At 57.6% G+C, this 26,722-nt stretch overlaps 3 protein-coding genes across 11 annotated transcripts; 1 reads left to right on the top strand and 2 right to left on the bottom strand.

Moving 5' to 3' along the window:
• The first annotated feature begins 1,316 nt into the window (after positions 1-1,316).
• Positions 1,317-13,540, top strand: LENG8 (leukocyte receptor cluster member 8). Of its 5 annotated transcripts, none has more exons than XM_045441529.1 (16): positions 1,340-1,452; positions 3,032-3,124; positions 4,056-4,230; positions 4,613-4,714; positions 5,479-5,589; positions 6,394-6,646; positions 6,864-7,005; positions 7,266-7,454; positions 7,850-8,128; positions 8,217-8,357; positions 8,508-8,793; positions 9,522-9,623; positions 9,703-9,771; positions 9,862-9,991; positions 10,074-10,281; positions 12,259-13,540. In XM_045441529.1, exons 2-16 carry the CDS (start codon positions 3,087-3,089, stop codon positions 12,419-12,421), a joined length of 2,388 nt encoding a protein of 795 aa, XP_045297485.1. In that variant the 5' UTR covers positions 1,340-1,452; positions 3,032-3,086; the 3' UTR covers positions 12,422-13,540. The 5 variants fall into 5 exon arrangements, with proteins under 5 accessions (XP_045297483.1, XP_045297485.1, XP_045297484.1 ...); XM_045441530.1 differs by lacking the exon at positions 1,340-1,452 and adding an exon at positions 1,815-1,904; XM_045441527.1 differs by having other exon boundaries at positions 1,317-1,452; positions 10,074-13,540.
• On the bottom strand, positions 13,100-26,690 carry LENG9 (leukocyte receptor cluster member 9). 2 transcript variants are annotated; one of them, XM_045441534.1, is made up of 3 exons: positions 26,686-26,690; positions 23,542-23,546; positions 13,100-15,219 (listed from the first exon to the last, which is right to left on the bottom strand). In XM_045441534.1, the coding sequence occupies exon 3, from the start codon at positions 15,193-15,195 to the stop codon at positions 13,627-13,629; it is 1,569 nt and encodes a 522-aa protein (XP_045297490.1). In that variant the 5' UTR covers positions 15,196-15,219; positions 23,542-23,546; positions 26,686-26,690; the 3' UTR covers positions 13,100-13,626. The 2 variants fall into 2 exon arrangements, with proteins under 2 accessions (XP_045297490.1, XP_045297491.1); XM_045441535.1 differs by lacking the exons at positions 23,542-23,546; positions 26,686-26,690 and having other exon boundaries at positions 13,100-14,510; positions 14,658-15,313.
• Positions 16,420-21,505, bottom strand: CDC42EP5 (CDC42 effector protein 5). Of its 4 annotated transcripts, none has more exons than XM_045441537.1 (3): positions 21,098-21,505; positions 20,702-20,837; positions 16,420-17,359 (listed from the first exon to the last, which is right to left on the bottom strand). In XM_045441537.1, the coding sequence occupies exon 3, from the start codon at positions 16,948-16,950 to the stop codon at positions 16,489-16,491; it is 462 nt and encodes a 153-aa protein (XP_045297493.1). In that variant the 5' UTR covers positions 16,951-17,359; positions 20,702-20,837; positions 21,098-21,505; the 3' UTR covers positions 16,420-16,488. The 4 variants fall into 4 exon arrangements, with proteins under 4 accessions (XP_045297493.1, XP_045297494.1, XP_045297495.1 ...); XM_045441538.1 differs by having other exon boundaries at positions 16,420-16,950; positions 20,702-20,859; positions 21,098-21,502; XM_045441539.1 differs by having other exon boundaries at positions 16,420-17,026; positions 21,098-21,501.
• Positions 26,691-26,722: the final 32 nt, after the last annotated feature.

The raw sequence follows: 26,722 nt of genomic DNA, 5'->3' as shown, positions 1-26,722 counted from the left end.
AAGAAAAAGAAAGGAAGAAAGAAACCCACCTTAAATAAAACCGTTAAAAGTAAAGGGATGCTAGGGGCGCCTGGTGGCTCAGTCAGTTAAGTGTCTGACTCTTGATTTCGGCTCAAGTCACAATGTCACAGTTCGTGTCATCAAGCCCGGCAAGGGGCTCTGCGCTGACAACTCAGGGTCTGCTTGGGATTCTCTCTCTCCCTCTCTCTGCCCCTCCTTCCCTACAAGTATGCACGCTCTCACTCTTGCTCTCAGAAGTAAAAAGAGCAAAGGGATGCTAAAGGCAATGGGGTATTCTAGATTAGACCCTAGCACATAAAGAACACATTAGTGGAAAAAGTAAAAATCAAATAAAGCTGCAGTTTAGTTAACAGTAACGTGCCAATGTTGGTTTCTTGGTTTAGCAAATATACTACAATAATGCGAGATAACAGCATTAAGGGAAAACGGGTGTAGGATACACAGAACTCTGAATTATCTTTGCAACTTTTTGTACACCCAAAATTAACCTAAAACAAAGTTTTCTTTTTAAAGAGAGAAGCCAGAAAAAGATCAACTGTGCTAATTAAAATGATACGCAGTCATCAACAGAAAAGTTTCTAATAGTAAAACACGGGAAGGAAACGGCTTCTGAAATAATTATTCTATTGCCTACTATGCGTACATTGAGCGGTCCCTGAGCCGGACTGGATCGTGCCACCGGTCAGGATCCAGGATGGAAACAAAGGGCACCCTGCTCCCTGCCAGGTCCACATTTCCCAGCGTGGCACCACTGCCCTTCCAGGGTGTGCCACCTGCCCACCTGTACAGACCCATCAGCTTAGTCCAGGACCCCGCACGCGTTTACTCCGCCGCGGTCACCTGCTCCCCCCGTGCTCCCGCGGTGGTCCCCAGGCCTTTCCCGTCGCCCGCCTCCGTGCGTTTGCAGGCATTCTCGGCCGGGGGCGCCTGGCAGTTTCATGCAGTAGGGAAGCTCCCTTTCCCGGAGGCTGTTCTCACCCCCCTTCTTCGACTTCACCATTCTCTGCCCCGGGCTTCCACAGCTGTACGGCAGGTAGTCTCACATCCCTCCTCACGCTACTCTGTGTCTGGAAACAACGGCGGCTACCACTCACTGAGCCAAGACACGGTTGCGTGTGCCGGCACAACGCCGGCCGACCCCGCCGGGCGTGTCCCCTCGGGGCCACCGTCCCCACCCTAGTCTTCCGGCTTGCCTTAAACGCCCACGCGTCCTTGCGCAAGCGGGGGGCGGGCTCAAGTCAAGCTCGAGGCGCCCATTGGCTGTGCTGTGTCGAGGGAGGTGGGGCGAGGCCTCCGTGTGACGTCAGGACGCTGCGGTCAGAACGCCGAAGCCCAAGGAAGACAAGAACCAGCCGGGTCGCGAGCAGTTGTGCGGCCGTGTCGCTGTCGCCTTGGGCCGCTGCTGACGATTCTAGGGGACAAACTGGTGAGGTGGGTGTGGGGAGCGGTAGGCGGTCGGGCGGGGACGGCGTTTCCTTCCGGCCCTCCACCCAGCGGGTCCTGAGGCCTAGGTCGGCCGTCGCACCAACGGACGCCGCGCGCGAGCGACGACAGGGTGTGGCGGGCCCGGGAGGCCACTGCGCTTGCGCACCCTGGCGCTTGCGCGGTCGGCCTCGGCTCCCCGCCCCCGCCCTCGGAATTTCTGGGCCCCGAGCGCCCCCCTCCCTCAATCCCCATTGACCGGGCGGTTCCACCGGGAGGATGGCGTTGCCCCGGGCGACGCGCGGTCCGGGCACCTTCTCCCCCCCCCCCCCCCCCCGCGGAGACGCGGTGCGCACGCGCGGCACGGCCGGGGCAGTGGCTCTGGAGCCGGTCGCCGGGATCTGGACGGGCTCTTTCTTCACCTGACGCCTTAGCCCCCTCCGGGCCTGCGGGATGGCCAGGTGCCCCTCGTGGCCGGTGCCGGTCAGACCAGCCCAGGACCCTCCGAGCCTCCCTCCCCCACCCCAGGCCTTACTCCCACCCTCCTTTCTGTCTCGGGCCTCCCTCATTCGCTGCGCCCGCTCACTGTCCCCACTCATCACCTCCTGCCCCTCCCCCCGCCCCCCAATCTCTTTCCTCTTTCAGATTTTTCTTAGGGCTTCTTCCAACTCCAGATTGCTGTTCCTGTCCCCTCTCTTCTTGTGGGACTGTGGGGTTCTCCAGCGGAGACTCGCCTTTGAGCCCCCTATACTTCTCAGCCCCTCGAGTTTTGCCCCCAAGGCACCCCCTTCACTTTCTTGCAGTCTTTTCTACTCTAGTCTTAGTTTCCTGAAGACGTTTTGGACGTTTTCAGGCATCTCCAAAGCTTTCTCTCCAGACCGCAACAGGGGATCGCCTCTTCTGGCCGCTGTTAGGAACCGCTTATATAGGCTTGTTCTCCGACCTTGGGGACTTCTCTGACTTCAGGCTCCCTGAAAGCTTTCTGAGAACACGTTCCTTCATTTTAGCGCCCACCCCCCACCATCATGGGCATCCTCCACTTTTCCCTGTTTGTTGGAGTAACTTACAGAAGCCCCCTTTCTCCCAGATATTTTTTTTCCATCTGTTCTCTGGAGTTCTCTCTAGGTTCCCATAGATGCTTCCCTGTTTGCAGCCTGAAGAGTTATGTAGACTTTGTTTTTCCAAGCATCCTTTTTCTTCTGCTGCTTCTCAGAAGCCGTCTTCCTCTCTGGATTTCTTTTCAGCCCTTACCTGAGGCCCCCCACCCCGCCCGCTGGACCTTTCTTCCGTCTCAGGGTTTCCCTCGAATCTTCCCTTTTCCCATGTGGGTTTCAGGCACTCCTCTTTCCCTTTGGGAAATTTCTTCAGACTTCTGTGTTTTCAAATCCTTCATTTTCCAACACTGCAGGGTGGTGGAGATCTTCTCCTCACACAGAAGCCCTTTGATTCCACACCCAGAGTTCTCTCCTAACTTCTCAGACGCTCCTTTTGTGCCGGGCTCCTTGTGAGCCCGGCTCCTCCAGTCCCCAACTTTGTGACTTGTTTCTTGCGTCTTGGCAAGTCTCTCTAACTCCTCTTTTTCTCATAGACGGTGAAAAAGCAGTCTGGCTCCTGAGGTCCACCCCTTATGCCCCAAGGTCCAGATGGCGGCCAACGTGGGTGATCAACGTAGCACGGATTGGTTAGTGTGGCTGGAGGGGCGGAGGCCAGAGGGGAGGGCGAGAGGAAGCAAGAACCAGTGGTGTCCTCAGGGACGGCAGCGCACACCGTGTGGTGGAGTGGGGATGAGGGCCTCTTCTGGCCACCAGGGTCAGGGAAGCATTGGGCTGCAGGGTGGAGAGGGTCGGGTCTTCACCTCTCTGAGCACTGTTTTAAATTCACAGTACGGTGGTTATTTCATAAAACTGTAAGAATTCATTCAGTGAGCTGTGATTAAGGGGCAGACTCCAACACCTCAAATACTTGTGTGTTTCTGCTAATACCTGGTCTTTTTCAAAACAGCGTGATCATGACTTGCTGGCTGGGGAGGTGTCAGCCAGAACTGACCAATGAAACATTTAGGCCTACTAGGCACCAGATGCTATGTTAACTTCTGTGGGTACTGGTAATCTTTTTGTCTGATTTGTTTAAAATTTTTTTTTTTTTCCAACGTTTATTTATTTTTGGGACAGAGAAAGACAGAGTATGAACGGGGGAGGGGCAGAGAGAGAGGGAGACACAGAATCGGAAACAGGCTCCAGGCTCCGAGCCATCAGCCCAGAGCCCGACGCGGGGCTCGAACTCACGGACCGCGAGATCGTGACCTGGCTGAAGTCGGACGCCTAACCGACTGCGCCACCCAGGCGCCCCACTTTTTGTCTGATTTGTAAGAACTGCTGTGTAGTAGGCACCTGTAGCGCCTTGGGTCTCTAATCTATCTCTCACAGAAAGGTGTGACGCAGAAACCAGGTGTCGGTGTATTACAACGAAAGTGTGTTCTGGATTAAAAAAAACCTTGGCTCCAGTAGGTGGTGCGAGGGAGATCTAGGACTCAAGCCCGGGTATGTGCCTGCCTCCGCCTTGCCCACCGTGCACAGGGAAAAGAGAGACGACCAGTGTCCCTTCTCTTGCAGGTCCTCTCAGTACAGCATGGTGGCCGGGGCAGGCAGAGAGAATGGCATGGAGACCCCTATGCATGAGAACCCGGAGTGGGAGAAGGCCCGCCAGGCTCTGGCCAGCATCAGCAAAGCAGGAGCTGCCGGCAGCTCCACCAAGGCCAGCAGCAACGGGCCCGTGGCCAGCGCACAAGTGAGGAGGCACACAGTGCCTGGGTAGCCTGTAGGGGGGTTGCTAGGGGAGGGACACGCTTGGTACTGTCTGGTATCAGGAGGACAGGGTGCCCCGAAGATGTCCTGGGAGCCTTCAGGTGAGGGGAGCAAAGGGTGTTCTGCTTGGAGAGCTTAGGGCACCTCACGGTCCTCGTCCCAGGGGATCCAGCCTGAAGAGGGGAATGTGTCCGGGGTCTCCGAGGTGACCCACGATCATTGGCAGAGGCCGTGGCTCTCTGGAGAGAGGCGGACCCAGTGTTGCTCCTTCGCTCTTAACTGCTGTCGTCCGGGCTCCTTTTGGGGGTCCGTAGGGCCTGTGGGCTCTTGCTGCCGATGCTCATGGCGTGTGTCCCTCTCCCCAGTACGTGTCACAGGCAGAAGCCTCGGCTCTGCAGCAGCAGCAGTACTACCAGTGGTACCAGCAGTATAACTACGCCTACCCTTACAGCTACTACTACCCCATGGTGAGTGCCCGGCCCGGCGGGGCAGGTGCCGCGCTCGGGTGCGGGAGAGGTGTCGGGACGGGGGCCAGGGCCAGCCGGCAGCCCGAAGACGGCAGCAACAAATTCTGGAAAATCTTCCGCTGGCGCGTTGCCCACAAGATCAAGTTCAGGGTGCCTCCTGGGACCTGCCTCCCTGCTTCTGGCCGCTTCCGTCCCCACGCTCATTCCACTGCTGCGCAGAGACCTCCTAGGTCTTTCACGCTCGACGTGCACCTGTGCTCTGTTTTAGCTCTCTTCCCACGTTCCCGTGCCTGTCTGCGTCCTCGCCTTGCCGAGGGCTGCCCAGGTCGTGCCTCACAGAGCCCCGTCCTCTGGCAGATTTGAGTAGTTAAAGCAGTTCACCCACCCCTGCCCCACGTCTTCCCTGGGCCTTTTTTTCTTTCATGGTGCTTACTGCTGGACACGTATTTGCCTATGATGACTGCATCTGTTTTGAGCGCGGGCTTCATTAGAGCGTGTTTTTTTATTTATTTACTCTTTTGGGGGGGCTCTGTTGTGCTTAGAAAAGTTGGTGCTCAGTAAATATTTTCTATAATGGAATGGGATCGATCGAGGTTCCCATTTTATTTTAGTTTTCTTTAAGAGAATTGGGTGCATTTATGCAGCGGAAAGGAAGAAATAGAAAGGGGAAGTGGGGCATCACAGATGGCGTGTGGCTCCCCAGCGGGCAGGATGACAGGGACGGCACCGCGCCTGCGCTGACCCTTCTTTCCGTGCCTTTGCAGAGCATGTACCAGAGCTACGGCTCCCCCTCCCAGTACGGCGTGGCCAGCTCCTATGGCTCCGCCACCCCCCAGCAGCCATCGGCACCCCAGCACCAGGGGACTCTGAACCAGGTAATGCCCGTACCCGGCTCCTCGGAATGTTGAAGAAGGGGAGTACAGTTTTTCTGAGCGGGCGAGCAGTGGGCACACCCGCATCATTTAAGCCACCCGCCCCCTGCCTTCTCTCCTGCCGGGCAACTCCTCATCTGATAACGAGGAGGGCAAAGTGTAGCTTTTCAAAGGGAGGGTCTAGGGCTTGGGCACGGCCTGGGGCCTGGGGCCGGGTGCTGGGGCGGTGGCGGGAGCAGTCTGCAGCGTGGCAGCCCGTCTTCCCGATTTCTGTCCAGCGCATGCACGCATACCTGCACAGCCACATCCGCAGTCTGGCCTTGGCATTTAGCGTGCAGTGGGGAGTGTGGAGCTGGTGCTGGGGAGGTGCGTGGGCCTGGCCCAGAACCCCAGCTCCCCCTCCGGTGGTGTCGTTACGAGCCACGTGATACCTCTGCATCTCTGCCAGTCCTGTCATTTCCTCACAGAGCTCCCATGAGTGTGTGTAATCACTTCTGTGCCTTGACTGGCATGCGGGATATGCTCAGACAGGAACCACCGGGTGATGCACTCTTGGGCCAGTGCTCACATGGAGGTGGGCTGCAGGGTTTAATGCCCACTGCTGCCATTCAGCAGCTGGGGGCCAGAGGAGAGCAGCTGCAGGTCTGAGCCTGAGCCTTGTCAGCTGTCTGCGGGCTCGGGACAGCGAGGTGCGGGAGGGTCATGGCACAGGGTTGAGGGCTGAGTGGTGCTGTGATCGTGCGGGGCAGCATGAGGGCCGGCACAGAGGCCTCTGCTCCCGCCCTCAGTGCCTGCTTCCTCCGCCAGCCCCCAGTCCCCGGCATGGAAGAAAGCATGTCCTACCAGGCACCCCCTCAGCAGCTGCCGGCAGCCCAGCCCCCTCAGCCCTCCAACACCCCGCACGGGGCTCATACTCTGAACAGCGGCCCCCAGCCTGGAACAGCCCCTGCCACACAGCACAGCCAGGCAGGGCCCGCCTCCGGCCAGGCCTATGGGCCACACACCTACTCTGAGCCTGCCAAGCCCAAGAAGGGCCAACAGCTGTGGAACCGGATGAAGCGTAAGTCGGCGGTAGACTTTGGAGAGGAGAGCCCGCGGGGTCCAGAAGTAGGCGTGGGGTGCGTGGGGTGCGTGGTGTGCTGGTCCGTCCTGGGCTGTTGGGCACCCCCAGGGTTTGGGTGCAGGTGACCCGGAGCTGGGTGCCTCCCGTTCCTGGGGCTGGGGCGGTCTGAGGTGGGCCGGGGTGAGGCCTAACCCCGCTTTTGCGGTCCCCACAGCAGCCCCTGGGACTGGCGGTCTCAAGTTCAACATTCAGAAACGGCCCTTTGCCGTCACCAGCCAGAGCTTCAGCTCCACCTCAGAGGGTCAGCACGGCAGCTTCGGCCCCCAGCCGAACCCGGAAAAAGCGCAGAACCACCGGTGAGGGCCGCCTCCTCGCTGCTGTCCCCGCTCCCTCGCCTCTGGTCCGCCGGTGCGCTCTGCACCCAGACTCCGTCAGCTCCCCCAGAAATGGGGTGGGGTCCTCCTTCCCTCTTGGCTGCCGTGAGCGGGAAATGAGAGGGGAGAGAAGGCACTTGAACCGTGTCTGGCACGTGTCAGCTCTGCAAGCGGCGGCGATGGCGGCGTCTGTCGCGCTGTGGGGTGCTGCCCGGCTGAGCCCCACGTGTGCCCCTTCCCAGGGGGAGCCTGTCCGGGAAGCCCGACGATTGGCCGCAGGACATGAAGGAGTATGTGGAGCGCTGCTTCACTGCCTGCGAGTCGGAGGAGGACAAGGACCGGACCGAGAAGCTGCTCAAGGAGCTGCTGCAGGCCCGGCTGCAGGACGGCTCCGCCTACACCATCGACTGGAGCCGGGAGCCCCTGCCGGGGTTAGTCCGGGCAGGGGGTGCGGCCAAGGGCGGTTCTGGGTGCCGGAGCGGAGACCCGCAGACCTGGGTCCCCGGAGCCCTGAGAATGAGCCGGGAGGTCGGACCCTGGGGTGGAAAGCCAGGAGGGGAGAGCTGAGGCACAGGCACTGCCTGGGGATGAGATCCTGGGTGGGAGGGACGTCCTGCGGGCTCCCGGGCGCCTGGTGCTCAGCAGCGGAGAGCACTCTCTAGACAGAGGAAGCCTGGGGTTTGCCTCCTGGTTTTGCAGTGTGTTAGCTGAGTCGCCTGGGTAAGTTCCTTTCCCGCCTGAGGTGGTGTGTCCCTGGGGTGGCCGGCAGATGCTGGGGACGGTGGGGGCACTGGGTTGGTGATGCCCTGCCCTGCTATATCCTCAGGCTGACCCGGGAGCCTGTGGCTGAGAGTCCCAAGAAGAAGCGGTGGGAGGCCCCTAGCAGCCTACATCCTCCCAGGGGGGCAGGCTCAGCGACAAGGGGCGGGGGTGCCCAGTCCCAGCGAGGGACACCGGGGGCTGGGGGTGCTGGCCGAGCCCGGGGCAGCAGCTTCGCCAAGTTTGGCAACCGCAATGTCTTCATGAAGGACAACAGCTCCTCCTCCAGCACGGACTCGCGCTCCCGTTCCTCCTCCCGGTCCCCCACCCGCCACTTCCGCAGAAGGTGCGAGGACCTGGGGATGGGGGGCGGGGCTCGGGGCTTGGTGGGAAGCAGCCGGTTCAGGCCTCACCTTCCTGCTGCTTCTGTGCAGTGACTCCCACTCGGATTCAGACAGTTCTTACTCAGGGAACGAGTGTCACCCTGTGGGTCGCCGGAACCCACCCCCTAAGGGCCGAGGAGGTCGGGGGGCCCACATGGATCGAGGCCGAGGCAGGGCGCAGCGTGGGAAGAGGTGAGACTTGGGGCAGGTGGCGGTGGGGGGGGGGGGGGGGGTGCGGCGCCAAGATCCGGGTTCCTGGGAGGAAGAGGGCTGTGTTCTTGGGGAGTGTCGGGCGAGGCAGCCGGTGACCTCGGCCGCATTCACTCGTGACCTCTCTCCCAGGCATGACCTGGCTCCCACCAAGCGCAGCCGGAAAAAGATGGCTGCGCTGGAGTGCGAGGACCCTGAGCGTGAGCTGAAGAAGCAGAAGCGGGCTGCCCGCTTCCAGCACGGACACTCCCGCCGCCTGCGCCTCGAGCCCCTGGTGCTGCACATGGGCAGCCTGGAGAGCAGCGGCGCGGACCCTGACTGGCAGGAGCTACAGATCGTGGGCACCTGCCCTGACATCACCAAGCACTACCTGCGCCTCACCTGTGCTCCCGACCCGTCCACTGTGCGCCCTGTGGCAGTAAGTGCCTGGGAGGGGCGGGGCCCCCTGCGGGGCCACCGCCGGCACAGGGCACAGGGGACTGTGGGTGGCGGCAGGAGCCTGTGGCTGCACAGGGACGCGCTCTGGAGCCTGGGTCCCGGTCACGTGGCCTCCTCGGGAGACATCCTCGGCTCTGAGCGGCCGTCTCCTGTTGAGGAGGCAGGGGGAGGGAAGCCGCCTCCTCAGGCCAGCGCTTTGGGAGACGGGTGATCGTGCCACTGTGCTCTCTGCTGGGCAGCGGCAGCGTGGCTGACCCTGTGCCCAGGGTACACGCTGATGTGGGCAACTGGGGCTCGGGAGCTGGCACTCTTGCCGGGTGTTTTGGGTTCCTTATGAAGTTGCTAGCAAGATGCTAAGTGGCTTTGATGTTGCACCTTTTTTCTTACACACGGAGTTTAAGAAATTGTAATGGGTGGGGCGCCTGGGTGGCTCAGTCGGTTGAGCGTCTGAATTTGGCTCGGGTCATGATCTCTCGGTTCGTGAGTTCAAGCCCCGCGTCGGGCTCTGGTGCTGACAGCCTGGAGCCTGCTCTGGGTTCTGTGTCCCCCTTTCTCTCCACCCCACCCCTGCTTGTGCTTTGCCTCTCTCTGTCTTTCAAAAATGAATAAACGTTAAAAAAAAAAAAAAAGAAGAAGTAACGGGTGTTAGTTATAGCCTTGCTCACCTTGCTAAAGTTACACTGAGCCTTAATTTGGATCCCTTCCCAGGTTTTGAAAAAGTCACTGTGCATGGTCAAGTCCCACTGGAAAGAGAAACAGGACTACGCCTTTGCCTGCGAGCAGATGAAGTCGATTCGGCAGGACCTGACGGTGAGGGGGGTGCTGGGAGGGCCTTGCCGTGGTGAGTCCTGGCTTGCCCTGGCCTCACCGCTCCCCCCTGCTGTTCCAGGTGCAAGGCGTGCGGACAGAGTTCACGGTGGAGGTGTATGAGACGCACGCCCGCATCGCCTTGGAGAAGGTGAGTGGGGTGCCGGGGCCCTCTCGGGCTCTTGGGGGCTCCCTGTCCTGGCCTCACTCTCTTTCTCGTTCTCCGCGCCCGGGGCTCCAGGGCGATCACGAGGAGTTCAACCAGTGCCAGACGCAGCTCAAGTCGCTGTACGCCGAGAACCTACCCGGCAACGTGGGCGAGTTCACCGCCTACCGGGTCCTCTACTACATCTTCACCAAGAACTCAGGAGGTGGGAGGCACCGCCTGCAGGTCGGGCTGGTCCCAGGCCCCCAGGGTCGGGTGCCGCTGACCCCGTTTGTCTCGGGCCCCAGACATCACCACGGAGCTGGCGTACCTGACTCGGGAACTGAAGGCAGACCCTTGTGTGGCCCATGCCTTGGCACTGAGGGCGGCCTGGGCTCTGGGCAACTACCACCGCTTCTTCCGGCTCTACTCTCACGCGCCCTGCATGTCCGGGTACCTGGTGGACAAGTTTGCAGACCGGGAGCGCAGAGCGGCCCTCAAGGCGATGATCAAAACGTATGTGAAGCTGGGTTCTCTCCCCGCCCCCTCTTCTCTGCCGGCCCCGCCGCCGTCCAACCCTTCTCCCCTCTGCCCTCCGCACCCTCCTGGGCTCCTATCCCCGGGCCTGTGGTCCTCTCTGCCCGTCTCTTCTTCCCACATACGCTCTGCTCCCCAGTCCCTCCTGCTTCCCTTCACTCAGTTCGCCCTCTGCGTCTCCTGTGTCCCCCACTCTGTCTCGCTGCTCCAGGGCGCCCTCTGCACCCCTCTGAGTCTCTGTTTCTCCTGCTCACGTCACCCCGGACCCTGCTTTGTCTTCTTGCTCTGGGCTCTTGGTTTCCTTCCTCCGAGGTCTCTGTTCACTTTTGAAGGCTCTCCCGTCACTGAGCTCCCACTCGGTAGAGACAGACTAGGAAGGACGGCCCTGCTCTTGGTAGCCTCTCATCTAATGGGACGAGGCCCCGTTTGTTTCTGAGCTCCTTAAAGAGTGCAGAGTGTTTAGGGAGACCGGTGTGATTCGGGGGCAAGCCAGGTCAGGGCGGTTCTCTGTTCAATAGATGTCACTGGTGCCGTGTGTGCGCGCGTGTGCTTGTGCTGGGGAACCTGTGGTCAGGGCGCGGAGATGCCTCTGGGCGACATGGGGCCAGGTCAGGAGGCATTTGTTGTTGTCACAACTAGGGGGTGCTACTGGTGTCTAGTGGGTAGAGCCTCTTGTAGTGCCCAGGATGCCCCATGACGGAGAATTACCCGGCCCCAGTGTCAGTCTTGCCAGGGTTGAAAACCCTTGGTCAGAGGTTGGTAGGTCCAAGGGGCCACGTCCATTAGCGTAGCCACAGGGATGGTGTGCAGATGAGGAGACACAGTCACCCTGAAATTAGGAGATGCACACATTCCGGGATCCAGTTTGGGTCCAGAAGATTTGAGGCAGAGCGGAGCCAGGGCAGAGGCCACAGAAGGAGAGACAAGGATGTGGGGCAGAGATACGGAGGCAGCAGGAAACACAGGACACGGTTGCGCACCCAGGGGTGATGGGGAGGTGGTACGTCTGGAGGCCCCGGGGGCTGTCCCTCCGTCTGCCCTCTGCAGCGGGACAGCCGTTCCCAGGGTGTCATGCGGGCAGGCTGGGCCTGGGAGCAGGGGTCCTGGCCTCTCACTGGCCAGACGCTCTCTCTCACCCCTTCCTTACTCCCTGGCAGACACGTCCCTCCCTCCCAGAGCCTCCAGAACCAAGTCCTGGCAGGGCGTGCGGGAGGCCAGCTCAGATGTGGGGAGAAATAGGCCGTCTCGTGCCCCCCGTGGCTATCAAGGGCCACCGTGCGGCATGGGCGTGAGGCATCTGTCCTCTCTGCCGCTTTCTCCCTGTGCGATTTGGAGCTCCGGGTTCGTTCGTGTGTGTTTGTAAAGGGTAGGGGTGACACGGTTTCTAGGAGCGAGCTCAGCCAGTTCACAGCCGTTTTCTGGAACGTGCCAAGTCTCTTGTGCGCAACTGCAAGTGACTGTTGCCAGTGTGCAAGGGTGTAGTGGGGGTTGACCCTGTGCCCAGGGTTCCCAAGGCACTTAGACCCAGGCAGGGCGGGTTCCCCCAGAATAGCTGTCAGACCTGCCACCCGTGTCCATGCCCGTGCCCTCCGGTCACTCCCTCTGCCTGGCCCCTGCCCTTGGGCCAAAGTGGGCCCTCTTCTGAGGGCCTGCTCAGGCCCTTGAGCAGCGGAGGAGCCAGCTGGGCCCTTCCCTCCCATCCCCTCTCCTGGGTCCCCCCGTACAGGTAAGTGAGGGTGAAGGGGGGCACAACTGGGGCTGGGGCCACCACCCCTGCCCCGGGCCCCCCCAAGCCCCTGGAGGTGGGGAGGTCGGGCAGGGGTGGTGATGAGAGGTCAGCAGGTAATGTGCTGAGGAAGCCCTTTGGGTGCCCGAAGGGGGGGCGCCCACTCCCTGCTCGTGGGGCCCTCCCCTGCCCGCCGCCCGCCTCATCACATTCTCCTCTTGTCTCCGTAGCTTCCGCCCTGCGCTGCCAGTCTCCTACCTGCAGGCCGAGCTGGCCTTCGAGGGCGAGGCCGCCTGCCGGGCCTTCCTAGAGCCCCTGGGCCTGGCCTACACGGGCCCGGACAACGCCAGCATCGACTGCCGCCTCAGCCTGGCGCAGCTATCAGCCTTCTGAGCACCAGCGCGGATGGGGGCGGGGTGGGGGCAGGGCTGTGGCTCCCCAGCGCCGCCTTTGCCGTTTTGTTTTTGAGCCATGGACTTGGGTTGTAAATTAATTCACGGGGAGCGGGCTCCAGGAAGAGCCGTCATCCCTGTCCCCGTTTTCCCACCGGGGAGTCTGTACAGAGATTTTTTCTACGTTTTTATTTTTTGTCTCAGAGGGACGGGACTGGGGGAGGCGGGGGTGGGACAGCGGAGGGCTGGGGGCGTGGTCTGTAGGCTGCTCTGTGTCCACCTGCACCTCTACTAATGCTGTCTCAGTGTTTTCTCTCTCTCTCTCTCGAGCTCGTACTCCGGTACCGACCTGGCACCCTGGCCCATCCCATGCCGGGGGGGCCGGAAGAAGACAGGCCGCTCCGCCCGTGCCCGCCTGTGGCGGGGGCACCAGCACACCAGCCCGCCTCCTGCCCCCCGCCCGCCTCACCACAGACTCTTGTTGCCCAGCCCTCCGGGGCCTCAGTGTTTGGGGCTAGGGGAGCCGCGTAGAGACTGTGCCCCACCCTCAGCCCCCCACGCCAGAAATGCCGCCGCCAAGCCGCCGCCACGTCCACGCCGCCACTGCACACTGAGGACTCCGGAGGCCATCATCGCGGGACCTCGGCCGGGCCGCCTCGTCTGCAGTTGTATTAAGTTGTCTCCGTGTCCCTCCTCCCTCCACCCCCGTGTTTCCTCTGGTTTTTTTTTCCTTCCCTCCCTCCTCCTCCTGCTCCCCACCCTTCTTTGGTTCAGCACAGGTAAAACGGTTACCCTCCCTCCCTCCCTCCCTGCCTTCATGGATCACCAGCTCACGTCATGTTTCCTTCTCTTTTCTTTTTGTGTGTGTTTATTTAAGTTATTTTTCTTCCTCCCCTTTTTCTTTTTGGCCCTCCCCCCTCTTCTGCCATGTAACTGGAGGATGTGCAATGAGTTTGCAAACAGCTGGACTGTCAGGCTGCTTTTTTTCCAGATGTTCCTCCTCTGCCTCCCCTCCCTTCCCTCTCCCCTCCCTTCTCCTTCCTTCATTCTTTTCCTTGGATCACTGAGCACCATTTGGAAGCTTGAGAGAAACCAAAATTAAAGAGAGAGAGAGAGAGAGCACTTTGTCCCTTCCTGCGTGGACTGGGTCTTCTCCTGTTCTTTAGGGTGGAGATCTGCCTCCCCCAGAGGTCTGAGCGGGGGCGGTCACCCCAGGGGCATCTCAGCCAGGGGCTGGTAGGTATCTCCTCCCCTGCCCACGCGGCACAACCAGAGCTTCCCCAGGGGCTGGCTCCCTAGCTCCTGTCCAGGGATGAACTTGGGCTCGGGGAGGCAGACTTGAGAACCTTGGGGCACCTTGGCCAAGGTGAGGTGGGGGTGTAGCCCCCCTAGGGGCTGAACTACTCTGAGCCCCTCCGCCTCTAGCCTCTGTCTCAGCACTTGGGCCATATTTTCCAGGGAGGGGCAGGGAGGGGCACAGAGTACATGGTGCCTCAGGAGAAGCAGGCGCCGAAACCTCACCTGCGGGGGTGCCTGAAGCCCTGGAGCCGAGAGCGCACGTCTCAGTGCGCCGAGGGCCGCGGCTACCTCCCCAGGGCCTGCTAGCCTCAGGAGGGCCAGTGTCAGGTGCAGCGCGCCCGCGGGTACCATGAACGCGGCGCATGAGGGCGTGGCTTGGACCAGCCTCTCTTGGGCTCTGGCTACTCTCGCCTGCAGCCCAGGGTCAGTCACCATGAGAGCCACAAAATGCGTGGGGCGGGGCTGGCGAGGCCCCGCGGCCCTGGCCCCAGCAGCCTCTCCGCAGTCCGAGGGCCAGGCCCCAGGCCCCCACTCTGCTTCGGTTTCCGGGAAATCTCCCGCGGGCCTTCCTGGGGCAGCCTGGGCCTGCTCCTTCCCGCCCCGTGGCTCCGTGGTCCTGGCTGCGGTGGCTGGCCTCCGCCCCACTTCTACTTCTGTCCGGTGGGGTCCTCTGTGCTCTTCCACTCGGATGTCAGCAGGGGCGGCGGCTACGCCGCCGAGCGCATCCTTTTCGCTGTGTGCATCCTGGGCCCCGTGGGTGTCTTCGCCGACGTGGGCATCCTCGCTGTCACTCGCATCTCGGGCCCCGTGGGCATCGTCGCAGACATGGGCATCCTCACCGTCGTGCGCGTCCTGGGGCCCATGGGCGTCGTCTTCGCCGACATGGGCATCCTCGCTGTCACGCGTATCCCCAGCCTCAGGGGCGTCTTCGCGGGTACGCGCGTCCTCGCCATCGTGCACGTCCTGGGGCCCGTGGGCGCCTTCGCCGACATGGGCATCCTCACCGTCGTGCGCGCCCCCGCTGTCGAGCGCGTCCAGGATGGTGGGCCCGCGACCGGCCGCCAAGCCCGAGCCGAAGACGTGGTCTGTACGCGAGGCGCGGTCCCACACGAGGCGGCCCCGGAAGCGGAAGTAGCGCACCCGGTGCTGCGGCACAGCCAGCACGCCGGGTCCCAGCGCCGCCAGCGGCTCGTCCCAGCAGAAAGCGCAGAAGGGCTCCTCGCGCACGCCCAGGAAGCGGTCGGCGTAGCCCACAGAGAAGTCGGCCGGGTCGAGGCGCGGGTCCCAGCGGATGCGCTGGATGACGGCCGCGGCCGTGCGCAGCGGGGGTTTTTTGGCCCCGGCCTCGGCCTCGCGGCTAGGCTGTGCCGAGGCCGGCGCCCCGGGGTGGGGCTGGCGGCAGCGGGCGCCGAAGCGGCAGCGGCCCTCCAGGAAGAAGCGGCAGGCCGACGGCGGCGACTCGGGCTCGGCCGCCATGGGAGCGGAGTGCGCCGAGAGCGTCTGCGGGCCGCCGCAGGCCCGGCCGTGACGTCACCCGCCCCGCCCCCGCCGCCCCGGGAACGGCGCACGCTCGCTCGCGGAGCCTCCGATCCCGGGCCTGGCAGACCGTTCTCCACGGAGGTGCCCTCAGGCAGTCTGGCCCCCGCCTCCTCCGCGGACCAGCGATTCACGTGTGTGGCCCGCCCCCGCTCCAAAGGGTTTACACGCTCGGCACCGCCTCCTGGGTGCCGGCCTCCGTCAGTGCCCTCAAGGAACCGGATCCTCCTCCCTCTGCGGCCTCAGCCCAAAAGATTTACCGGTGCGACCCCGCCCCCTCTGGGGTCCCAGGGTGCGGGGGTTCGCCCTCCGCCGCGTCTGCGTGTACAGCCCCGCCTCTTCTAAGTTCTTAGAGAGTCTGGCTCCGCCCCCGCCTGGTGATTTGTATGCAGGTCCTGCCCCCCCTCAGGGGCCCTCGGGGAGGGGGGATGCCTAGGTTCCACCCTTCGCCTAAGAGTTGCAAGTGTTGCCCCGACCAGCTCTGGCCACTCCCGCCTGCAGCGGGACGACTGGACCCCGGCAGGCTCAAACTAGGTAGCCGTGACATGGGACGCCGCTGTCGCCCTCGAGCCGACACATCTGGGGCTGGGAGGGTCTCTCCTCCACCAGGACCCAGCCTCTTCCCGGACACTTACCTGTGCGGCCACTCACAGGATAAAGGGCAGCTTCCCCAGGGGGTTCACTGGAGACGCGGGACTGCACTTGGTCCTCTGGAGCGAGTCAGGTGGCCCCCCCGGGAGCGACTCAGCAGCCTCCCGGGCAGCGAGTCACGCCGGCCCGGCCGCAAGTCAGGTGCCAACCCCCCCCCCCCCCACCTCCGGGAACGAGTCAGCGGCCCCCTCCTGGAGTGAATCAGGTTACTCCCCGGAGCAAGTCAGGCCAGGCCCTTCGTCAAAATTGATGAATGAATGAGGCTGTGAAAGCCCACACGTGGGGACACCGCCCCTAAAAGGGGCACCGTCTAACCACGCCTCTCCTCTGTTAAAGGGGCCACATCTCACCAGGGCAATCATCCGACCTCGACTTCGGTCCAGTCTTTGCGGGGAATAGAGGTCGAGATGACACACTTGGCCCTTAAAGGCGCCAGGACCCCATCACGGACACCCCTGCTCCCCCGCCATGTTCCCTTCCTACGTGCAAAATAAACAGGCAGAACCCGGGGCAGAGACCTTAGCCATTTATGTATAAAGAAATGGGGTGCCAGATGGTAAAAAGCATCAGGAACAGGGGTGCCTACAGGCCGATGACGTCGTCCCTCTCGAGGTCCGCGTTGGGGTGGCAGCGGGCCCTGGGGTGCTGTGCCCCGGAGCTGGGGTCCAAGTCGGGCTTGGCGGCAGCGGCCCCCGGGCGCTCCGCGTCCATGACGCCCAGCACCGCGTCCAGCATGGAGGGGCCTAAATCCAGGTGGAAGGACAGCAGCGGGTCGGCGGGCGCGGGCGTGCGGAGGACCGGCGGCGGGGGCTGCGGCACCGCGGGCGGCGGCGCGGAGCGCGGGGCCCCGGCGGGCAGCGCCCGGGGCTCGGGCGGTGGCCCGCCACCGTGACGGCTCAGGAACGAAGTGTCCCCGAAGGCGTCGCCACCGCGCCCCACGTGCAGCGTGTGCCGGAAGTCGCCGAGCGGCGCGGAGATGGAGAGGGCGCCGCGCTCCGGCCGCTTCTTGGGCTGCGCGGGGCCCAGCTGCTTCAGCACCGGCATCTGCGGGGTAGGGCCGGGTCAGCGCTGCCTCCTCCGGGAGCGAGTGAGCAAGCGAGGCCGCGTTGCCACCCTGGGCCTAAGGCAGCGAGCGGTTCAAAGGAGGGATTACTTCCATTTGACAGGTGGGGAAACAGCGGCTCCCGGAGGCCCGAGGTCGTAGACCCCAATGGAGGTTGGCCCGCGACCACCACGCCATGCTGATTCCACTAATTACTAATATTCGAGTCTCCCCACAGGCCAGGCAACAGTGCTTCACCGACTCTTCCGAGTGTTTCCTAAACTTGACGGAGAAACTCTGGCTTCTGCCCGACAGAGATTCCCAGGCCCCTTCCCTGAAGGCGGGATGACTTTGTGCATGGAGGGGAGGGAGGCAGGCACAGTGCCTGGGACCCATCACACTTGGAGAGGCCTAAGAGAATGTTAAAATGTTATAATCTATTTTAAAAGGTTTGGGAAAGATTTGCCTTTACACTAACACAGCTATAACATATAAATATATATCCATGAGACCTTTGCCTAGGGCATAATCAAGTCCCAATGCAGGCCTGCCTGGAAACTCAAATTCAGGTCTAAGGTGGGCCTGGGAATCTGTATACTTGCACAGCATTTTATCATGAGTATTTGATTCCAAAAGAGACGATATAATGTCTTACTTTTTGCAAATTTCTCTAATTGTGCCCTACAGGAATAGCTGTGTTACTACCTCGTGGCTTCCCTGGGCTCTATGGTACCTGGAAATGCCTGCCAACCTTTGCCCACATCCTGGAACCTGGCTGTTTTTATGGAACTTTTGGGAGGGGCTTTGATGACCTTGTACTTTTAACAGTCACTGTTATCATCATCATAATAAAAAATCGCCTTTCTGTTTGAATTGAAGCACCACCCTTTGCCAGCTGTATGAGTGGGATAAATTATGTGATTTCTCTATGTCTGTTTCCTCTCTATAAAATGGATAAGGGGTGCCTGGGTGGCTCAGTCGCTTAAGCGTCAGACTTCAGCTCAGGTCATGATCTCACAGTTCGTGAGTTTGAGCCCTGCGTCGGGCTCTGTGCTGACAGCTCAGAGCCTGGAGCCTGCTTCAAATTCTATGTCTCCCTCTCTCTCTGCTCCTCCCCTGCTCATGCTCTGTCTCTCCTTCAAAAATAAATAAAAACCATTAAAAAAAAAATGGATAAAATAACACCACCTTCCTTGAAGGGCATGTAGAAAAATCTCAAAGAAAACTGTACTTGTAATAGTGCCAGCCAACTGGTGGTGCCAGTTGTTGGGGGGAGGGTGGGGAGGAGGATGTGTCCCCAAATAACTAGAACACAATTTAGATTTGATAAAACCCTATGAAGAAGGTAAAACAGTCAGCACTATTCTTTCAGTAACTAGCACTCTGGGAAACATCACTGAAAATGCAGAGAAAAATTAAAGCTAAAAGGATTTAAAATAACCATGGCTGGATGTGTTCTGAGGATTGTCCTTTACCCCACCCCAACACACACGCACGTGCGCACACACACACACTTTACGTTTATTTCCCTGGAAAAACCAGTCTTGATTTTATCACCTCTGTAGTGTTTCTCAAACTCCTCTGACCTCACCTAGATGAGTAAATATATTCTAATTATAACCTGGCACGTAATGGCCTTTCCTCCCCACCGCTCCCCCAATAAAAGGGAACAAACATTGGATGAAACAAGACTTACAAGCTAAGGCATTCAGATGTTTTCAATCCTAATCTATTTTATTTGTTTTAAACGCTGACTTTTTCTCATTAATGAATTTCAACCCACAGTGTAAAATAAAAAGAATCTGCTCCCAGAGCTAGTGGGTGCCCATCATTACTGTGGAGTGAGCTGCAGGTGAAAAGAACACCAAATGGGGGCGCCTGGGTGGCTCCGTGAGTTGAGCGTCCGACTTCGGCTGGGGTCGCGATCTCGCGGTTGGTGGGTTCAAGCCCTGTGTCGGGCTCTGAGCTGACAGTTCGGAGCCTGGGGCCTGCTTCAGATTCTCTGTCTCCCTCTCTTTCTGCCTCTCTCCCACTCAGGCTCTCTGTCTCTGTCTCTGTCTCAAAAATTAAATTAAAAAAAAAAAAAAAAAAAGATCACAGCTCAGCCAACCGCCCAGGATTCGGTCTGGCTGTGTGGTGTGTGTGGCCTTGGGCAGGTTACTTAACCTTTCGGACCTCATTTCCTCCTAAAAAAAAAAAAAAAAAAAAGGAACCTAGGGACATAGGGTGTTCCCATAACACGTCACAGTCCCTTTGCAAGAACTGGTGAGATGTTGCCAATAAAGTCTGGGCACAGGACCCAACGCACACAGCCAAAGCAGAAGTTCAGTAAATGTTCAGTGGCCACCTTAGATCATTCTCCCAAGTCCCAGAGAAGGACACACTCACAGAGGGAAAGAGACTTGCCCAAGGTCACAGAACCAGCTCTGTGGGACTCCGGAGCCCAGACTTACCACTTCCACTGCCTGCTGCCTCTTGAACTGACCCCTCCCTGGGCAGCTCTCAGCCGCTGGCTCTTCGCCCTGCCCACGCCCTAGCTTGTCCCTCATGCCACCCTTCTGTGGCTCTCCCAGGCCACATTACCACCATTTTCCCAGTGCCTGGCCAAACACACCTTTCCGTGGGACCCTGAACTACCTTCCTCAACCTTAAATCTCAGTTTACTCCACTGAAAAATGGGAGTTGGAAAGCCTGTTTGCTAGGCGTACTTGAAAAGTATATTCATGATGCTGATATTGTATTTCCTAAGTCCTTATTCTGGGCCAGGTGGGGGCCTAAATGGTCTACTCAAATAAACAAACTCATTCAATCCTCAGAACAACCCAGTGAGGGGGGAGACCCTTATTTTACAGATGTGGTGGCTGAGGCACAGAGAGAGGGAGTAACTTGCCCGGAGTCACAGGGCAACAAATGTGGGGGGCCCGGTTTGGACACCAGGCAGAGTCTAAACTTGAGAGTCTAAAGATGGCCACCCTGTTGCCCACAGACCCCTTTGGATGGGGCGGGTGGGTGTGTTATCCCCATGGAAAAAACAACGTCCGGAGATGCTCTAAAGTCCCGGGATTTCCTGCACCCTTGACCATATCTGTTTGCTTTGCTTTTTTTTTTTGTTTTGTTTTGTTTTTTCCATTCCAGACTGAGCGCAATGAATTAGAAATCGTTTTCGAGCGCGGCCTCTTGGTGCTAGCTCTGAGGGCCTCGGGTAAGTGGCTCCAGCCTCGGTGTCCTCTTAAATAGAAGGCTCTAGTCTCCTTCTAGCAGAGCTGAGTGCTCGATACAATGAGATCATGCTCGGAAAAACTCCGTCAGCCGGCCAAGGCTCGTACAGAGCGCTGTTGTTTGGCGGAGTGCTGGCGCAAGGGTGGGAGCCCGGGGGCCCTGGCCGCCCTCCTCCCGCCTCCCTGCGCCCCTGCAGGCCCGCAGCTGCAGCTGCAGGAGAGGAGGGCACAGCTGGTTCACCTCCGTCCCCTCCAGCCCCAGCCCCGCCAAGACGGAAATAACCGCCCGCTCCAGACCCGGCCCGACCGGTTCTCGGCTCTGGGGGAGAGGTGGCCAGGCGGGTGGGGCCGAGGCGGGGCCGGGTCCGCGGGTGGGAGACACCTCCCCCCCCTCCCCCCACCCCCCCTGCCTTGGGCTCGCCGCGCTTGCTGGGGCCACGTGGCTGCCGCCTGCGGTCCCTTCGCGCGTCTTGTCCCGCGTGCCCCCCGGCCCTGAGCCGGGGCCCCGGGACCCCGGCTCCCCGCTGCCCCTTACCTCGTGGCCCTCGCGGAGTGGGGCAGGCGCGCTCTCGGGCTCCGACTGGGACGCCCCTCTCCTTGGTTCGGAGCCCGCCTCTGCCTCCGAGTCCCAAGTCCGCTCCTTCTTCCTTTTCCCTCCGGGCGGATCACACCTGGCAAAGTGTCATGCGGGACCTGGAGGGGGGGGGTCCAGGACCCAGGCGTCCTCCTCCTCAGGACCCCTCCTCTCTCAGGTTCCAGGGGTCCTGCCTCCTACCTCTCTTACTCCTCAGACCCAGGAGTCCCAGGTCCGTCCCCTCCCCCCCCCCCCCCCCCCCGACCCTGGGGTCCAGGCCGCCGACCCTCCCTGCCTCAGACCCAAGGAGTCCGAGCCCCCACCCCTGGCAGGCTCTGGCCTCGGGTCCCTTCTTACCTGCACCGGGGACCGAAGTGTCAGCCCCTCTCGGGGGGCCATGGTAGGAGCCCAAACGGGCCGCGAAGTCACTGCCCAGTCCAGCCCAGTCCCTCTGGGGCAGAGAGGGTTAAGGCCCAGGCCCCTCCCCGCCTTCCTTATCCCCCAAAAGTTTTGCCTCTAGGATTTAAAGGACTAGAAAGCGGTGGTGGAAAAGCAGAGGCCTCCGGGCTGAGTGTGGGGGCGGGCCTGGGCCGGACCGGGTGCGCACAGAGGACACGCGGAAGGGGTGGGGGGATGGACAGGGCGCGCCCCCCTCCCAGCCCAGCCCCTCCTCCTGCCCAGCTTGGAATTTCCTGAAACTGGGGAAGTCTGGCTGTTTAGAAGAGTAATTTCTTCCAGATTGCAGCTGTTGGAGGAGTGTCTGTGGTGTGTGTGTGTGTGTGTGTAGAGGGAGGGCAGGAGAGAGGGAGGGAGAGGGAGGGAGAGGGAAAGAGAATGTGAGAGAATGAAACAGACAAGGTCCCTGAGCCCGCAGGAGCAGCTCTGACCTTGCTTTGGAGAGTTTCCTGGGCGAATGTCCCTGCCTGACACTGCTCATGGAAAGATCATTCCATGACTCTGAGCATTTGCACCTTTTGGTGACAAGAGGAGTCTCAGATTTGAATGTTGGGAAGATCCCCCCCAGGAGGCACGAGGGAGGGCCTTCCCAGGAGAGTGGAGTCCCCAGAGAGGAGGCTGGTTGGGAGGAGGCCCAGGGAGGAGGCTGTCTTGGTTGTGAGCTGGGGCTGGCGAAGACAGTCAATCTCACAGGTAACAAGGAAGTGAAGCTTGAACAAAGCCTCCAAGGAGGGGCCGGTTGTAGAGCCGAGGAGAAGAGGAAGAACACTCAGAGCAGGCTGGGAGCCCAGGTGAGCAGAGGAGGACCACAGGCAAAAAGCACTCTCTAAAATGCAGAGATCAGCTCCAAAGCCACTGGGAGCTTAGATTTTTGTCCTGGAGCCTGGGGTACTGAAGGCGTACCCCAGGATAGGATAGCAGGGTCCCAGGTATTAGAAAGCTCCTGGAGGGTGGGCGCCGGGTGGCTCAGTCCGTTAAGCATCCCTCTTTGGCTCAGGTCATGATCTCACAGTTTGTGAGTTTGAGCCCGGCCTGTGGCTCTGTGCTGACAGCTCACAGCCTGCTTGGGATTCTCTCTCCCTCTCTCTCTGTCTTTCCCAATTTTTATGCTCTCTCTCTCAAAAGAAATACACTTAAAAATAAATAAATAAAATAAAATTGCAGTCCTTAAAGCTCCCCGTCCCTTTGCCCTGCTTAAAAAAAATGAAAGAAAGAAAGAAAGAAAGAAAGAAAGAAGAAAGTTCCTTCTGGGATTCACAAGAGGAATGCTGCATTTCAAATCCAGCATTTTAGGGTGGATTTAGGGTGGATGGGGGGGGGTTACACAAAACTCAGTAACCAAGATAAATAATATAATTAAATATAGATTTTTAGCAAATACTTTTATTGGCGTTAAATCCACACAACATTAAAGGAACTATTTAAAAGTGATGTCTGGTACATCCCCAGTGTTATATAACCACCACCTCTGTCCAGCTCCAAACCATTTTCATCACCCTCTAAAGGAAGCCCCTTGTCCCTAAGCCAGTCCCTCCCTATTTCCCCACCTGCAGCTCCCACAGCCACCAGTCTGCTTTCTGTCTCTCTGGATTTGCTTGTTCAGGACGTCTCACAGACACTGAATCCTACGCTATGTGGCCTTCTGTGTTCCACTCAGAACCTCAGACCTTGAACCTCAAGGTTCATCCACGCTGTAGCATGTGTTGGTGCTTAATTCATTTTATGGCTGAATGATATTCCATGGCACAGATAGACCACATTTTGTCTAAAATAAAGAACATTTTAATGCCCTATTTTGAAAATGGATGTATAAAATGAACAAAAAAAAAAAAAAAATCAAAACTTCAAAGAAAGACAGGATCAGGCTGGTGGAAAGCTTTTTTGGGTCCTGGGACAAAAGGAAAAAAATCAGTCACTCTGATCCCATCTTCATTTAAGATTTCGATATTTTGTTCATCGCGGATGTGTTATTGATCCTTTTTGTCGCATTTATTCGTTTGTTGTGTTACAGCGTTGTCAATCTTGGTTACTGAATCTTTGATGTTTCCTTAATTTTTTTTTTTTTTTTTTTTTTTTTTTTTTTTTTTTTTTGGCAGTGTCCTTTTCCCGGCCCTGGCCAGGAAGCTGTGAGGCTGGGTGCAGGGACCCTGGAGAGGGACCTGAGTTGGAGCCAGGGCCACAAGAATGGAGAGGAAATTACAATGCAAAGGGATTCAGGCAGGTTCACTTGGACTTGAGAACCAAAAGAGAGAGAAGCAAGGATGAGAGTATTGTTTTTCCATTGATGGTGGAAAGAATCTCCACAACCTATATGGTTGACAACCACCACATTTTTTTTATTCCACGGTGTCTGTAGGTCAGAGTCTGGGTGGGTCCTTAGGCCTCTCAGGGCTGAAATCAAGATGTCAATATGGCGATCTTCTCCCAAGCTCTTTCAAGGTATTGGCTGAATTCAGTTCCTTGTGGCCATAGGACTGAGGTTCCTGGCTCTGACTAGCTGTCAGCTGGGGCCTGGTCTGCTCCTAGAAGCTGTCTGCCTCCTTCTCATGCTTTCCATGAAGCTCCCCTCTGGCGGCAGTGAGTTGAATCCCTCTTAGGCTTCAAATCTCTTGGATTCCCCATTCTCTTCATCTCTCTCCTGCTTCTGGCCACAGAAAGTTCTCTGCTTCTAAGGGCTCATGTGATTGGATGGGCCTACCTGGGTAACACAGGTGTATCAGTCAGGGTTCTCCAGGGAACCAGGACATATCCTACGTGTATATACATACACACACGTATTAAGATATACAGGGATACGTGAGATGGAGATTGGATTGGAGAAGGTCATCAAAACCTTACTAGTCAAGGTTTATTTCTCTCTCTACAAATAGGATGTGTTCATGTATTGTTGTGTAACTAAAAATTACATTGAAAACAAATTAGTAGCAAATGTATCCAAAGCAAACAAAGAAGATATATAATTAAGATACCTACATAGTTAAGATATATATAAAATATTAATTTCTACTGATTACTAGGGAATACGGTTAACAAATCATATATATATGATTAGTTGCTATATATATATATTAGTTGCATATATATATGATTAGTTGCAATATATTTATGATTAGTTACAATATATATATATTAGTTGCATATATATATGATTAGTTACAATATATATATGATTATTTACTATATATATATATATACACACCATATATATATGATTTGTTGCAAGGAACTGGGTTTTGTGCTTGTAGGGCTGGCAGGACACAAATCCACAGGACTGACTGGAAGCTCTGTTGGTCAGGAGAAGATGGAGCAGAATTCCTTTTCCCTCAGAGAAACCTTTATTTTGCTCAACTGATTGGATGAGACCCCTCCCCCCGCCACGTTCTCTCCTTTACTTAGAGTAAAGTGACTATAGACATTTAACCACATCTACAAAATGTTTCCATAGCAACACCTGGGTTAGTGTTTGACTAAATAACCAGGTGCTGTAGACTGGCCAAGTGGACACAAGATTCACCATCACACCAGGATAATCTATTTTAAGGTCTGTAAGTTACTTTAATCGTATCTGCAAAGTCCCTTTGCTCTGTGATCAACATATTCGTGAGTTTTGGGCATTCATGCCGGGACATCTTGAGAGGTGCATTTTGTCTACCCCAACAACCCTCAGAAAGCAGGTCCTGGGGGATGATGAGGCCACCCTCAAGGTGGAGAACAGGGGGTGGGAGTGAGGCAGGCTGGGGGTTGTACCCAGGAAAGCAGGAAGCAAGGTGAGTTTATGGGCCACTGACTTGCACGGTCGCTTGGGGCCCTGTGCTCAGAAGTGCTGTGCACTTGGTTTAATGATCTCCTGTGACTATCTTGAAATTATTAACAATTTTGAACAAGGGACCCCACATTTTCATTTGCAATGCACCCCCCACCCCGATCGTGTAGCTGGTTCTGGGGTGGGGTGCAGGAAGAGCAGAGGCTTGGGACAAAGCATCCGAGAAGTGTGACATTGTGACATTGGGAGGCTAGCAAGAAGGAAAGAAACTTGCTTGGACAAGGTCCTGGCAGCAGCCAGAGAAAGAGGGGGAGAGACATGGGATCCAGAAGCTCGGGGAAGTCAGACAGTCTCTCACCGCAGTCTCAAAAGCAGGCCAACGTGATAAGAAGATTCGCTGGATTCAGTAACAACCCAGAGACCTGATAATGGCCTGGGTGAGCAGCTGGGGGGTTGGCAACGGAAGCCAGATTGCCCTGGGTGGGGGAGGAGGCAGAGAGGAGGTGCAGACCCCAGGAGTCTGGCAGTGACAGGAACGGGGGAGAGATAAGAGTCAGATAGGGGTCAGAAAAAGAGTATTGTTTCTTTGGTTGCTTTGGGTACATTTGCTACTATTTTGTTTTGTTGTTAATGTAATTTTTAGTTACATGAACAATACATGAACACATCTGTTTGTAAAGATCGAGAAATAGACCTCAACTAATAAGGTTTCGATGGCATTCTCCAATCCAGTCTCCATCTTGTGTATCCCCTGAAATTAATTTGGGGTGTACACCTCCCAAATGGTCTGGGTTCTTGCAAACACATAGACCAGCATATTCCACCTTCGTCCTATGCCATTTGGAGCCCGATCATTCTTTGTCACGGGTGGGCTGTCCTGTGCATGTGGGATGTGCAGGCCCATCCCCTGGCCCCCATCCACTGGATACCAGTAGCACCCCTGCCTCCCCTCAAATGTCCCCTGTAGGGGGGATATTGCCTCTTGTTGAGTACTGCTGATCGAGATGGTGCTCAAAGAAAACACTAAAAAGAATTTTTTTAACGTTTATTTATTTTTGAGAGACAGAGGATGAGTGGGGGAGGGGGAGAGAGAGAGAGAGAGAGACAGACAGACAGACAGAATATGAAGCAGGCTCCAGGTTCTGAGCTGTCAGCACAGAGCCTGACATGGGGCTCAAACTCATGAACTGCAAGATCATGACCTGAGCTGAAATCATGAGTCGGAGGCTTAACTGGCTGAACCACCAGGCGCCTCTATTTTATTTTATTTTTAAAAGTAATCTCTATGCCCAATGTAGGGCTTGAACTCATGACCCGGAGATTAAGCATCTCACGCTTTACTGACTGAGCCAGGCAAGTGCCCCTACATACATATTTCAAAAGGAGGCTTGAGCTTATTTCCGCATTTTGAAAATGATGTACAACAACAACAACGATAATAATAATAACAGCAGCTAACATCTATCGAGTGCTTAGAATCTTCTGGAAACTGCTCTAAGCCCTCTCTGTATGTAACCTCATTTAATTCTTGCAATAGCATTGTGTGTTTGGTGGGTGGTGGAGGTTGATATCATTATCCTCATATTACAAATAAGGAAACTGAGGCACACAACAGAAGGGTGTTTTAAAATTCATTTTTAAATTAATTTTAATTTTTAGGTAACTTAGCTAATGCAGCTGTTAAGGTGTGCAGGTGGGATTTTAATTCAGGCAGGCTGACCCTGACAGGGAAGGAGTGATGGAAAATACAAGAGAGGGTATGT

This window comes from Leopardus geoffroyi, chromosome E2 (genome assembly GCF_018350155.1).
Source record: "Leopardus geoffroyi isolate Oge1 chromosome E2, O.geoffroyi_Oge1_pat1.0, whole genome shotgun sequence".
In the NCBI taxonomy this organism is placed as follows: Eukaryota; Metazoa; Chordata; class Mammalia; order Carnivora; family Felidae; genus Leopardus; species Leopardus geoffroyi.
This window is presented reverse-complemented; position numbering and strand designations above follow the sequence as displayed.

Coding starts and splice junctions, on each gene's coding strand:
- LENG8 (XM_045441527.1), top strand. CDS start 3,087: ATGGCGGCCAACGTGGGTGATCAACGTAGCACGGATTG. Junction 5,590..6,393: donor ACCAGGGGACTCTGAACCAG/GTAATGCCCGTA, acceptor TTCCTCCGCCAG/CCCCCAGTCCCCGGCATGGA. Junction 8,129..8,216: donor ACCCGCCACTTCCGCAGAAG/GTGCGAGGACCT, acceptor GCTTCTGTGCAG/TGACTCCCACTCGGATTCAG.
- LENG9 (XM_045441534.1), bottom strand. CDS start 15,195: ATGGCGGCCGAGCCCGAGTCGCCGCCGTCGGCCTGCCGCTTCTTCCTG.
- CDC42EP5 (XM_045441537.1), bottom strand. CDS start 16,950: ATGCCGGTGCTGAAGCAGCTGGGCCCCGCGCAGCCCAAGAAGCGGCCG.